Source organism: Plecotus auritus (assembly GCF_963455305.1).
Source record: "Plecotus auritus genome assembly, chromosome: 2".
Lineage (NCBI taxonomy): Eukaryota > Metazoa > Chordata > Mammalia > Chiroptera > Vespertilionidae > Plecotus > Plecotus auritus.
The window spans coordinates 184,112,707-184,126,522 of NC_137771.1; the positions used below are offsets into that span (position 1 = coordinate 184,112,707).

At 40.0% G+C, this 13,816-nt stretch overlaps 1 protein-coding gene across 6 annotated transcripts in view; it reads right to left on the reverse strand.

The window, feature by feature from the left end:
* The window catches only part of MAP3K13 (mitogen-activated protein kinase kinase kinase 13), a 165,797-nt gene that overhangs the window by 38,488 nt on the left and 113,493 nt on the right, over window positions 1-13,816 (reverse strand). For all 6 annotated transcript variants that reach the window (XM_080655362.1, XM_080655363.1, XM_080655364.1 and 3 more), the window contains one exon: window positions 6,648-6,831. In XM_080655362.1, the coding sequence (XP_080511488.1) occupies window positions 6,648-6,831 (184 nt within the window). The remainder of the gene's footprint in view (window positions 1-6,647; window positions 6,832-13,816) is intronic.

Genomic DNA, 13,816 nt, shown 5'->3' on the forward strand with positions numbered 1-13,816 from the left:
CATAAATTTAATCACTAACACCAATTCTCTATCCAAATTATTTTTTACATGCATATAATCATTCCTGATTCTTAAATTAGCATTAAAACCCTTTAGTCTACAGGTTTTCTCTACTATGCATGCAACAATTTTAGTTTTGTTTTGTTCACTCTGGGTATCTACGTGCTATGCTATATCTGGTGCTTTTTCTGTGGGGACATTCCATTCTGGGACAAAGAGCACCCTTTCCTGAGGCTTTGTGTGGGCTGGATATTGTGTTGTTTTGATTAAGAATAATTTAAATAGCTTCCTTTTAGAATTACATAGAGGGTTTTATACATAGTGTGCAGAAATAGAATTCAAATAAAATATTGCTATTTTTAATATTATTTTGTTGAATTCTAAGTTACTCAAATTTAAGACTGGCTAGATTGAGTATCAGAAAAAAAGAATAATTTTTCTTTTTAAAAATCAGTTTTTATTGATTTCAGAGAGAGTAAGGGAGAGGGAGAAATGGATAGAAACATCGATTAGAGAGAATCATTGGATGGCTGCCTACTGCACACCCCCTACTGGGGATCAAGCCAGAAACCTGGGCATGTACCCTGCCTGGGAATTGAATTGTGACCTCCTGGTTCATGGGTCAACACTCAACCACTGAGCAACACAGCTGGGCTCAATTTTCTATTTTATATGTCTTATTATTGATGTGTATGCCTGAAACTAATATAATATTGTATGTCAACTGTAATTAAAACATAAAGAATGATTTAAATAAATTTAGAAAGAAGTTAAAAAAACTTTAAAATTTTTCTATATTATATAGTCTTTGAAAAACATTTCTGTTTAGAATAAAAATAGCATTACACAATGTGTTATATATCCATGCAGCCTGTATTTCCATCAATTCTTACGTCTTCCATGAAGCCTTTCCTGATCATTCCAGCCCAAAGATCTTTCTCGTCTCTCAATTCCAATGCTACATAGCAGCCATTAGTTTTCAGATGCGATCTGATATAGATTACAGGCTCATTGAAGGGAAAGGTTTCCAAGTTCTCATCTGTCTACCACTAGGCCTAGACATTCACAGCAAGCCCTTGACAGATAGTTCTTAACTTTACCTTAACTTTCTTTGATGATCAAACCTTCACACGAGCATGTGCAGAGGCCTGGGGTAGGAGGAAGGGCACTAACATGAAAGAACATCTTCTATTTGTCAGGCATGTTTATATGTTTATTTAATTGTTTTATTTAGTCTGCTCCAAACCACTGTAAGATAGATATTACCTTTTCCATTTTTTATAGGTAATGTTCAGAGAAGGACAGTGACTTGTCTTAGATCAGACAACTAACGAGTGACAGTGGGATTCAAATCTGCCTGTTTAATTTCAAAGCCATGCTCTTTCCACTCGTACACCACACTGCCTCTGTTATCCTCTTTAACTGCAGGATAGACCAGCATATTGGGGATTCCTACATTAATATTGTTGCCTTAGAGAAGTGGGAATGGTCAGATTAATTCTAGTTCACAGTTTGTTTCTGAGGATGAGTAAAGAGAAAAAAAAAGTCACTGTCTGCAATTCTCTGTGTCCCATCCTTAATGGTATGTATGTATGCCTTCCTTTACAACTTTCTAGAGTAGTTATTGAGAGCAGTCTACCTGCAAGGCACCCAGCTAAAGTCCTTAGCCAGCTCTCAATTCATGTCCTATTTCGTAGGCTGCTATAAGTGATGAAAGTCTTTAGAGGCCATGATGGGCTCGACTGGCATGGCTCAGTGGTTGAGCATCAACCTATGAACCAGGAAGTCACAGTTTGATTCCAGGTCAGGGCTCATTCCTGGGTTGAGGGCTTGATTCCCAGTGTGGGGTGTGCAAGAAGCAGCCAATCAATGCTTTTATCTCATCATTGATGTTTCTATCTCTCTTCCTCTTCCTTTGTCTCTGAAATCAATAAAAATATATATAAAAAATAGAGGCCATGATGGCTTGTAATCATATGAAAGTCTTATAATAGCAGGTTATAAAGAAATTAAAGAAGTAGTCTTCATTTTCCCTGCTTTGCTGTGCCTGTCAAATGCCACAAAGCTATTTCTATTAGTCTCCATCATTTTCTAAGCTACCCAAAATTTTCATCTTGATTTTCAGTGGAAACATTTTTTCAAGTTTTTGTTATTGACTTGTAGGAAACCTCAGTGGAGCAAGAATGTACGGCAACTACAAACAGACTTTAATTTTCATCACAGAGAAATAATGAGTAAGGCAGGAATAATGTAATATGCTTAAGGATATCGAAATACATATTCGATTGAAGTTATTCAGAATCCTGTTCAACTATGTTTTAACTTGTCACAAATGTAGACAGAAAGGGCCTAATGGTGATATGTATGCGTTTTTCATCTTTCCCGACTGACGAATGAGAAGCAATCATGCCATCAGCCCTATACTATGACAAGGCCCTTACTAGCTATAAATAACAGCTCTATAATCACTTCTAATTGCTACCTTTTCTTCCCCTTGGCACTCAATTCCATTAGGAACAGTCAGACTGGGTTTTCTTAAAAGACTGCTTTAAGAAATTGGAAGGAAAAAGAATACAGTATTCTTTCCTTGCTCTTTCCCTTCTGTACATGGTTCTTATTTCAAAAGAAGCTGTAAGCACAGAAATCAGTATCCAGAGAGACGTACTAAAATCTAATCTTGCCTCATGTCTTCCAGATGGTCCTGAATGATTCATTGGCCAAGCAACACATGGCACAGATAGCTGCAAACACAACACTGCACAATGCCTCAAGAGCATGGTGTAATGGGCCAGGGACACAGTCTCGCTATTGTTTCCATGTAGAGGTAAAGACTATTCAAGAATCTTCAGCCTAAAGAGTTAGCACCAGCAAACTGTATATTTGTCCAAAATACTGAAAAGAGCATATGCAGGTGGGCGGGTCAGAGAATGAGGTGGGAGGAAAGACTGAGAAGAAAAAGGAACAAAGCTTCTCATACCCATCCACTTAGGACACAAATTCTACATGGAAAGCCCTCTTACCTGGAAGATACAGCCTATTTCATTTCAGGAGGCCAAAAGGCTTGCTAATCTCTGTCTCAAACCTAAGCTTCAAGGTTTAGTTAAATGGAAGCTCTACCTTCCATTTAGAATGATGTAGCATAGTGGGAGTGAAGATCCTCTCGGTGAAGTAAAATGAAAGAATGAAGTGAATTTCTGGTAGCCTGCTTAAAAAGAATTCTCTTGCCCTGCCAGTTTTCTCAGTGGTTAGAGCATCGGCCTGCATACCTACGGGTTGAGGGTTCATTTCCCAGTGAGGGGCATGCACCTCAATTGCAGGTTCTATCCCTGGCTCTGGGCCCGTGCAGGAGGCAACCAGTCAATGTGTCTCTCTCACATTGATGTTTCTCTTTCTTTTTTTTTCTCTCGCTCTCCCTCCCGTCTCGCCCCTTCCATTCTCTCTCTAAAGATCAATGAAAAAAATATCCTCAGGTGAGGATTAAAAAAATAAAATCCTCTTATTGTCTTTTGAAATGATCATCTTTGGAAAGATTAGAATTGGTCTCTAGAGCATTTTGTTTTAGTCTCACATGCAACTAGGGCTACCAGTAATAGAATCACTAGAGAGAGTGGAAGGGAGAGGGAAGGGGGGAGAGAGAAACATTGATGTGAGAGAGACAAGACACATGGATTGGTTGCCACCTGCACGTATCCCAACCCGCACTTGTCCTGACTGGGCTGGGGATTGAACCCCAACCCAGGTACATGCCCTTGACTGGGAATCGAACCTGTGACCTTTCAGTGTGCAGGCCGATGCTCTAACCCAGGGGTGGGCAAACTTTTTGACTCAAGGGCCACAATGGGTTCTTAAACTGGACCGGAGGGCCGGAACAAAAGCATGGATGGAGTGTTTGTGTGAACTAATATAAATTCAAAGTAAAGGAGCGGAGGGGAGAGCAAGAGAACCCTCCGCTCTTTCGGCTCCATGGGCCGGACAGAACAGCCGAACGGGCCGGATCCGGCCCGTGGGCCGTAGTTTGCCCACGGCTGCTCTAACCACTAAGCAATGTTGGCCAGGGCAATGCTTCTCTTCTTTTTACACCCATTTCCCTTTCCATAAGGGGTCTTGAATCAAAACAGCCTTAATACTCATTTAAACTCATTCTACAAAACCTGTACCTAAGATTTCTATTTCTTACTTTGGGGATGTGGTTCCAACAAAAAATTATCACATCACATGTTTATTTTTATAATGAGAATTTTATCAAGAGAGGCTCCCTCTTGGGGGCTGGGAGGAGTTCCTTCTAGTTTAGGGAAGGGGGATTTGTAAGTTATTCCACTTTGAACTGTAGCCTCATTGGTCATATTATTTTCATATCCTATATAATAAAAGCCTAGGTGGCATCACGCGTGACGTCATCACAAGATGGCCACCACAAGATGGCCGGCAGGAGAGGGCAGTTGGGGACAACCAGGCTGGCAGGGGAGGGCAATTGGGGGTGACCAGGCCTGCAGGGGAGGGCAGTTAGCGGTGACCAGGCTGGCAGGGGAGGGCAGTTGGGGGCAAGATCAGGCCTGCAGGGGAGGGCAGTTGGGGACGATCAGGCCAGCAGGGGAGCAGTTAGGCGTCAATCAGGCCAGCAGGGGAGCAGTTAGGGGGCGATCAGGCTGGCAGGCAGAAGCGGTTAGGGGCAATCAGGTAGGCAGGCAGGTGAATTAGGAGCCAGCAGTCCTGGATTGTGAAGGGCGACCAAATTACTGAATAGCAGGCTGTGTGGGGCAACCAGGCTGGCAGGGGGGGGCAGTTAGGGGTGACCAGGCCAGCAGAGGGGGGCAGTGAGGGATGACTAGGCTGGTGGGGGGGGCGGTTGGGGGCAACCAGGCTGGCAGGGGGGGCAGTTAGGGGTGATCAGGTATGCAGGCAGGTGAGCAGTTAGGAGCCAGTGGTCCTGGATTGTGAGGGTGCAGGCCAGGCTGAGGGACACCGGGCCTCTAGTATACATATAAAGAAGTTCTACTTTCTATACTTTCAGCCCACCTAAAAGCTACCTTTCCTATTCTTCACTTTGCCTACTCTAAAGCCACTCCCCATTCATTTGTTCAAACCTAAGGCAAACTTGGAAGGCTGGTAAGAGATGGAACTCAAGGCAGAAGGAATTGCACATATTTAGAACTCAGCACTGCTAAATTTGGTGATTTCCACAAATTTGCCTTTGGGTCTCCCCCTTTTGCTAGGGATCCCTGCCAATATTGTGAAAATAATGGTCTAAAGTATAAAGATCTTGAAAACAACTACTTTGTGAAATGAAAATAGCACATAACTTGCTATCACCAATAACTCTGTATCATTACATTTAGAAAGCTGAGTATTTGGCATTCCTTAAAAAGCCACCTAGCAAGCAATGAGGCAGGGAGAAGTACTCTGAAGGTATCTGTTATTACAAGTTAATATTTAATAAGAAATGCTAATAGAAACTAATAAAAAACATATCTATTACACAGGGACTAATTGTTCTCTGGTCACTTAGATGTTAGCTTTGTTTTCTTAACTAAGCTTTAGGATGTTCAGGCTATCTGCCATCCTATTGATAACTGAGGTTGATGGGCAGATCTGACTGCTTGGCAAGAATCCACTTTCTCTCTTTCTGCCCCATCTGCATCCTGTCCAAGCAGGGCATCCTCTGGCAAAAATAACTTCTATATTATAAACTCCTTAAAGACATGACTCTAATTTAATAGTTCTTTGATACCCTACCAAAGCACCTAGCACAGTGCTCAGTCTATAGCATGGTCTTAACATGTCTTTCAAAGCAGGAATTTATATGTATACTAGAGGCCTGGTGAACGAAATTCATGCACGGGAGGAGGGTGTATGTGTCCCTCAGCCCAGCCTGCACCCTCTCCAATCTGGGACCCTGAGAGGAATGTCTGACTGCCCGTTTAGGCCTGATCCCAGTGGGATGGGGCCTAAACGGGCAGTCGGACATCCCTCTCACAATCCAGGACTGCTGGCTCCCAACTGCTCGCCTGCCTTCCTGCCTGATTACCCCTAACTGCTTCTGCCTGCCAGCCTGATCACCCCCTAATCACTCCCCTGCCAGCCTGATCGATGCCTAACTACTCCCCTGCTGGCCCAATTGCCCCTAACTGCCCTCCCCTGCTGGCCTGGTCACCCCTAACTGCCCTCCCTTGCAGGCCTGGCCACCCCTAATTGTCCTCCCCTGCAGGTCTGGTCACCCCTAACTGCCCTCCCTTGCAGGCCTGGTCACCCCTAACTGCCCTCCCCTGCTGGCCTGGTCACCCCTAACTGCCCTCCCCTGCAGGCCTGGCCACCCCTAATTGTCCTCCCCTGCAGGTCTGGTAACCCCTAACTGCCTTCCCCTGCCGGCCTGGTCCCCTCCAACTGCCCTCCCCTTCAGGCCCAGTCACCCCCAACTGCCCTCCCCTGCTGGCCTGATCACCCACAACTGCCCTACCCTGCCGGCCATCTTGTGGTGGCCATCTTGGGTCCACATGGGGGCAGCCATCTTTGACCACATGGGGGCAGCCATCTTGTGTGTTGGAGTGATGGTCAATTTGCATATACCCTTTTATTAGATAGGATATTGGGGGGAAGAAAATCTATTTCTTAAAAAAAGGAAAAAAAACAAAACAAAAGCCTTGACCTACTTGAAAGCGATGATGTTAGGATGTTTCAACTTCCTCAAATGCTTGATATCCGTCTCATTCTGTTCTCTCACTTTCTTGATGGCCACCTCCTCTGCTCGGAACTTGCCCAGAAAGACAGCTCCTTGGGCTCCACTACCCAGCCACTGCAGCTCTGAGATCTCCTCAAATGGCACTTCCCAGGTATCTAGGCACACAAATGAGAAACAAGCTTAAAAAGATCTTGGAATTTGCTTAGGGACCATTCTACAAGGCCACTCCAAAGGTACCAACTTTACCATGCCCCAAAATGACTCCACCCTTTGTCTCCCACCTGGTAACTCATAAAAAGTTGGAATCTTTCTATGTGCCTTGATACTATAGATTATGTATTCCCATGAGTTAGTCTGTATCAATTTTTAACCAGTGAAATCAAGCAGATCAGAGATCTCCAATATACTTTCCTCCAAACAAAACATACAGGGTGTCCCAAAAGATGTATATGCACACTTTGAGTAATTATAAAGGCAGTGTTTATTAAAATACATTTCATTTTCAAAATTGAGCTATCAGCTGTTAAAGTGTGTATACAATTTTTGGGGACACCCTGCCTACTCCCTTCTCTGCGCTTCAGGCTTTCATGTTCAGTCGATTCCCTTGTCTCTACACCACTATCCCTACCCCATCACCCATTATAAGTGTTGTTTTATTCCTCTTTGAATTTCTAGTCAGGTGCTCAATTAATCCTTGCTGAATGAATTTTCAATGATACTCACCTAAGAATCTAATTATGTATAATACCTGTATTAGTATTTACCTTTTATTTAGTAGTTACTATATGCCAGACACTAGCATACTGTTTTACATGTCTCATGTGTTTAATCCTTACAACAATCCTACAAGTTCAGCCTTATTATGGTTATTTAAAGATGAGAAAACTCTTTAGGGGTAGGGATGGTAAGCGGCAGAATTGGGCCTAGAACACTAGAATTGGCAAATTCCAGGGACAGTGCTTTTCTACTATACCACATTGCCTCTCGTGCAGTAACTAAGAGTGTCATTAGTCATGGTATCTATGTATATAAAAGCCTAAGTAACCAAACAACCGAACGACAGGTTGACCAGTCACTATGATGTGCACTGACCACCAGGGGGCTGACGTTCAATGCAGGAGCTGCCCCCGGTGGTCAGTGCACTCCCACAGTGGGAGCATCGCTCAGCTGACCAACGGGCGCCAGAGGCAGGGCCCACAGTTGGTTAGCGCTGCTGTGACAGCGCGAGCCTCTCCTGATCGGGACTGACTGGGCGCAAGCCCATGACAGGTGCAGTGGGGCTGGGATGAGTGGGAGCAGCAGACAGGAGTGGCAGGCGGCATTGGACTGCCAGTTTCTGCCTGATCCTTGCAGGCTACGCTGAGGGACCCCACTGGTGCACAAATCCATGCACTGGGCCTCTAGTATTTACTAATATAGATATTTACTCTTGTAGTTCTCATATTTTCATGTTTCTCTCTTTATAGAGTTTTATTTTTATTTTTGGTACCAAAAAATGTAACAGGGGTTATTTCTAAGTGGTGGTATTATTAGTGATTCATATGGTTCTTTATCCTTTTCTGCATTAAACATTTTTAACTATAAGTGTATAATACTTTTATAATGAATTAAATGCTATTTGAGATAAAGCACTTAAAAACCCAATCAATATGTGCTTTAATCTTGTGAAACTTAAAAGGAAGAATGTAATCCATTAATCCTTCTCCTTGTCCCCTTTTTGCCAGTGCATCATCACTGCACTGGTAAGAAATGAACATCAAAGAGCCAGGAGCCTCACAGAGTGAGGGGAGGATGATGACAACGTTAAAGGTTATGAGAAATTCTTGTTGGATTACTGATCACTAAAAGACTGCCATTTAGAGAACAGTGAACAAGGTAGTGTTGAGGTGGCTTTGAAGATATTCTGGTCTTGAAAGCAAATCAACTCACCATTTGCCATGTGAAGTAAAGAGCAGAAAGAGTTCATCAGTCTCCAGAAGGGAACTACATTTCCCTCTTCTCTAATTTTCTCCACTTTAGGAGAAAAGAAATTCTGCAGGCTCTTAATAAAATGGCTTCTCATCACAATGGTTAAAACATGACCTTCAAAATGTAACTATGTAGAGCAGAAAATATAATGAGGGTGGTTTATATCATGGGCATTTGTCCCATTCTGCTGATATCAGCAGTATTTAAAGGTTTCTATGCTATTGAAAGGGACTATATGCTATATCAAAGCAAATCTCTAAAGTACAAATAACTCACAAATAAGAAATCACCTAAGGAACAAATAATATCAAATGCGATTAGGGAGAAAGCAGTAAGTTATAGACTTGACTGCTTTCAATATCTTTCTGGCTTCTAATGACTGATAAGTATTAAGTGGCTCAAGCAGTCTCATTTTCGTCCCCACGGGCTTATTCATGCAGCACACACAGGCACAGATATTGATGCATACACTAAGACAGTTTTACTATTAGGGTCAGTGAAGAACTACTAGTAAACACAGTGTCACTGGGACCATCCTGAGGGCGGAATAAGGTATTATTACAGGATATGGGGCAAGAGCATAATTGGATAATATTTCTCTGAATAACTTTATAAAAGCTCAAGTTACCCTAATTTTTAATACAATAGCTATTAAAATTAGACAATCTTTGGGTGTCTTTTTTTTGTCCTATCTACTCAATCTTTATTTACTGTTAAATACTAGAAACATTAGAAAATACCAGAAAAACACCTATTTTATCTGATATCCCATCCCATACTCAGTTTTCATCTTCTCTTTTAGTCTTTGTTCACATGTATACAGCTATGTAAAAGTTGTATATGATGTACAATTTTTTCTTTTTCATGTATTATGTATTCCCCATGTACTTATATAATTTTTATTTTAAGCTTTAATAGTTGTTTACTGTATCCTCATCTTTTTTGGGTACTTAAATATTTCCATCTTTTTGTTTCCTAATTTAAATTTGAAATTAAAACACTTTTTTCTTTCTTCATATTTACTTCCTTAAACATAATCCTTAGATTAAAGAGTACAGTTTCCTGGCTCTTGGTATACATTCCAAATTGCTACCCAAAAGGATTTAGCTTGTTTTTGCTGATAGCAGCAATGTATGTTCCTTTTATAACAACTTTGCCAGCCACGAATATTGCCAATTATTTTTTGGTGCTAACTTAATTAGATATAAAATACTATTTTATGTTTGTACTACTTTAATTGTCAGCAATGTGGAATATTTCCTTTACATTTGCTTACTATGCATATCTATTTTGTATGAATTGTCGAATTTATCCTTTGTCTATTTATCTAGTAGGGTTTGTAGTTCTCATAAATTTGAAGGAGCTTCCTCTCTATTTCTTTGAAAACATGAAGATAATATATATATATATATATATTTTTTTAATATATTTTATTGATTTTTTACAGAGAGGAAGGGAGAGGGTAGAGATTTAGAAACATCGATCGGCTGCCTCCTGCACACCCCCCACTGGGGATGTGCCCGCAACCAAGGTACATGCCCTTGACTGGAATCGAACCTGGGACCCTTGAGTCCGCAGGCCGACGCTCTATCCACTGAGCCAAACCGGTCAGGGCGAAGATAATATTTTTTTACAAAAGCCTTTTTCTTTTAATTTTATTATTTTTTTGAACAACATATTTTTGTTGTTGCCTGAAATTTTCTTTGTAATGTCTTCTACTGGCTAGTCTATCCTCTAAGAGTTGATCTATAGTTGATTTTTTAAAACTTTAACCTTTACATCCATCTGGAGTTTAAGTAACTCTTTTTATATAATTTTATAATGCTTACATTGTAATTTATTATATTTTAAATAAATAATACCTATTATTAATTATATTTTCTTTTCTTTTAAAAAAATCTTCACATAAGGATGTTTTTATTGATTTTAGAGACAGAGGAAGAGGGGAGAGAGAAAGAGAGAAACATCGATGTGAGAAACATCCATCAGTTGCCTCCCATATGTGCCCCCACTGAAGATCAAACTCACAACTAGATATGTGTCCTGACCAGGAACTGAACAGTGCAACCATTCTGGTGTGTGGGACGACACTCAACCAACTAAGCCACCTGGCCAGGGTGTATTATTAAGTATTTTTATAAAATGAGAAATAAATAAATTGTCACTCAAATACCATAAGTTGAGGATATTATAATAAGGAATAAAGTATTCCTCTACCATCAGTAGCTCATGCCTATGTTATTCAGCCAAGTGTTAATTAATATGGAAAAATAAAGGAGATAGCATTGGTATTCAAGAACACAGAATGCAAAATAAAATAATATTTCAACTACCTTTGCATCAATCTTTTTACTAGAACTGATTACCAAAAGTAAAATGGATGGATGTGATTTAGTCCTGTTGTCCTATCCCAAAGTCCCTGTCAATATCTAGTAAGGAGACAAGGGACAGAAGAATGGCAGGAAAAAAAAACAAACAGCAATAAGAATGTGAAAAATTGGGGGCCTAGATCATTGATGAATGAGATCACTATCCTCATAATAATGGAAATTGGCTGTGCTCCCTCCTGGGTTAGCCCCAGACTTTCTGCAGCTTTTACATCTGTCCCTGGTACTCTTCCCAGCTTTTATCTTCTCTCTCATACATCACTATGACTACTATCTTAATTCCAATATCCACCAGGATTCTTGAGACAGAGAAAAAGCCACATGCCCACCCACTTTAATGCATAAGTTCTCCTTTGTTTATTCAGACATGCCTATGACAATACTTGCTTTGAGACTGGGAATTATTTGGAAATAAAAGATTTCAATGACACATAGTGCTACCTTACTTGGACTTCGCCACCAACAAACTAAATGGCAGATGAGGACATCATTAATTTTTTTTTTAAATCTAGTGAAATTTCCTCATAAGTACCAACCACAGGGACACATCTGTTACACGAGCTATCCCTTGGTTGACTGTAATCCAGGATTAAAGATAATCTCCCTGATCCCAGGCTGACAAGGAAGAAACGCTTAGTTTCTGGCTAGCAAATCTCTTTCATAGCCCACGGCAACATTAGCCCACAATAGGATATCTTATCATCTGCTGAAGAGTTAGGCAGCTGCTGTGTCCTTGTAAGCTTAAACTGACCAGGCCTGTTTCTTATTTATTCCTGCAATAATCCTTTCTGAAAGTCACATAATCAATTGGAAGACAAATTAAATACAAGTTTATAGAACAATAAAAAAATTTAAAGGCTCCTTGTCACAAACACAGAATGTGACTTTTATACCTTTTATATGTCTAAACTTCAACATTGTGTTTGGATCCTGAGGCCTTCAATTTACCACCAAAATAATTATGAGACTGGACAAGTTAAGACCCTAAAAACCAAACATAGTTTATAGCATAAGCAGATATTTGTAGGATTTGTGTCTATTCAAAGAGGGAACTTAAAAAAAATAATTACTTAAGGGTTGTTATCTCTAGATTGTGGGATGACAGGTCATTTTTATTTTCCTCTTTGTGCTTATCTTTATTACCAATTTTTAAAAAAAAGACTGTTTAACATAGGAGTTCCCAGCTTTTGTGTGACAAGGGATGCTTTTTTAATTTCCTTGAAAACTTAAGATCATGGGGGGAGGGGAGGTGGAATGTGCAGAGTATGGGAATATGTATGAAAAAGAGAGAGACACAGACAGACACACAGACAAACAGACAAAATCCAGGTACTAACAAAGAATTTCTGCATGGAGCTCAAATGGAGGCTGACAAATCCTGAAAAGTACACCTGGAATTGACAGATCTACCAGTAGATTCCAATATACTTATGGGGAAGAAGTATAGAGGGAGAGGTTGGTATGGTTTAGGATGAGTATTGCACAAATAGGAGAAACAGAATGCATGAGAAAAGTGGTTAATGGCGACTAATGTCTACTGGCTGTTGTGGAAAAGCTGTCAACAGTCCTGATAAAACAGAATATATTTTAAGGGAGGGCCACAGAGTCCAATATTCATTATAAAAGAAATAAAACAGAATCTTATTTCTGGTCCATATTTTTCCCTTCTAAAATTTTAAATGAGAGATCTCATGACAACTGACTCATTTACACAAGGCTACAAAGATGTGTATCAAAGGCCTTAAAAGGAACAAACCCTTTGAACCCAACCATTCCTCTTCTAGGAATTTATCCTAAGGAGTAATCAAAGATATGTGCAAAAATTAAGTAATAGACAGATGTTCATTGCAGTGTGACTTATAATCACCAAAATAGCAAACAAATTGCCAAGTAATAGAGGGTTGCTTAAATAAATATTGGCATGTTCACATGATTTGATATTATGCGGCCACTAAAAATGATGTTGATGAAGTATATTTTATGATATGGAAAAAGTTCACCTTATGAAGTGAAAAACAGTATGACTCTATTTGCTTTTAAGGCACACATACACACACAAAAGGACTAACGTAATATATACCAAAAACATTAATGGTGGCTATTTGCAGGATACTGGGATCACAGATTATTTTAACTTTTTTTCTTGGGGCGGGGGGACTTATCTGTATGTCCCAATTTTTCTACATATATTACTTTTGGTATCGGAAATAAAATGTTCTTTTAAAGAACATAAATGAAGTTCTAAAGAACACTAGGGCCCTGTGTTCTCTTTACTTCAGAACCATCATGCTGGACTTAGAACACATGAATATATGTGCTACACAGTGATGGGAGTTAAAATTTTACTTTTTAAAAAGCAGGGGTATTGAGAAATAATGATGTATCTCAAGAATGGTTAGATATTTTATCTTTCCTCAAACTGTAGCTTCCTGTACCTTGACTGAAAGAAATAAATTCCTTTTATGCCATCCTCAGGCAGGCTTGCAATCAATCATCAGGGGCAGTACCATGTGGCTCCCATCTGGTTTGGGATCAGTCCAGTGGCCAACAGACTTTTTGATTGGCCATCAATAAAAAATTTTAAATATGCAAATATTATGTGTTTTTTTTTTTATAAATTAGATATCTGCACTTTATTAAAATACCAAAACTATATGAAAACACATGTGAAAATAGAAAGTTAAAATGATGAGATGAAAGGAACAGAAACTCTAACATTTTCTTCCTTATAACAAAATGGATTGTCTTATCTGTACTCTACTTTGGACACCATTGGATTGGACAA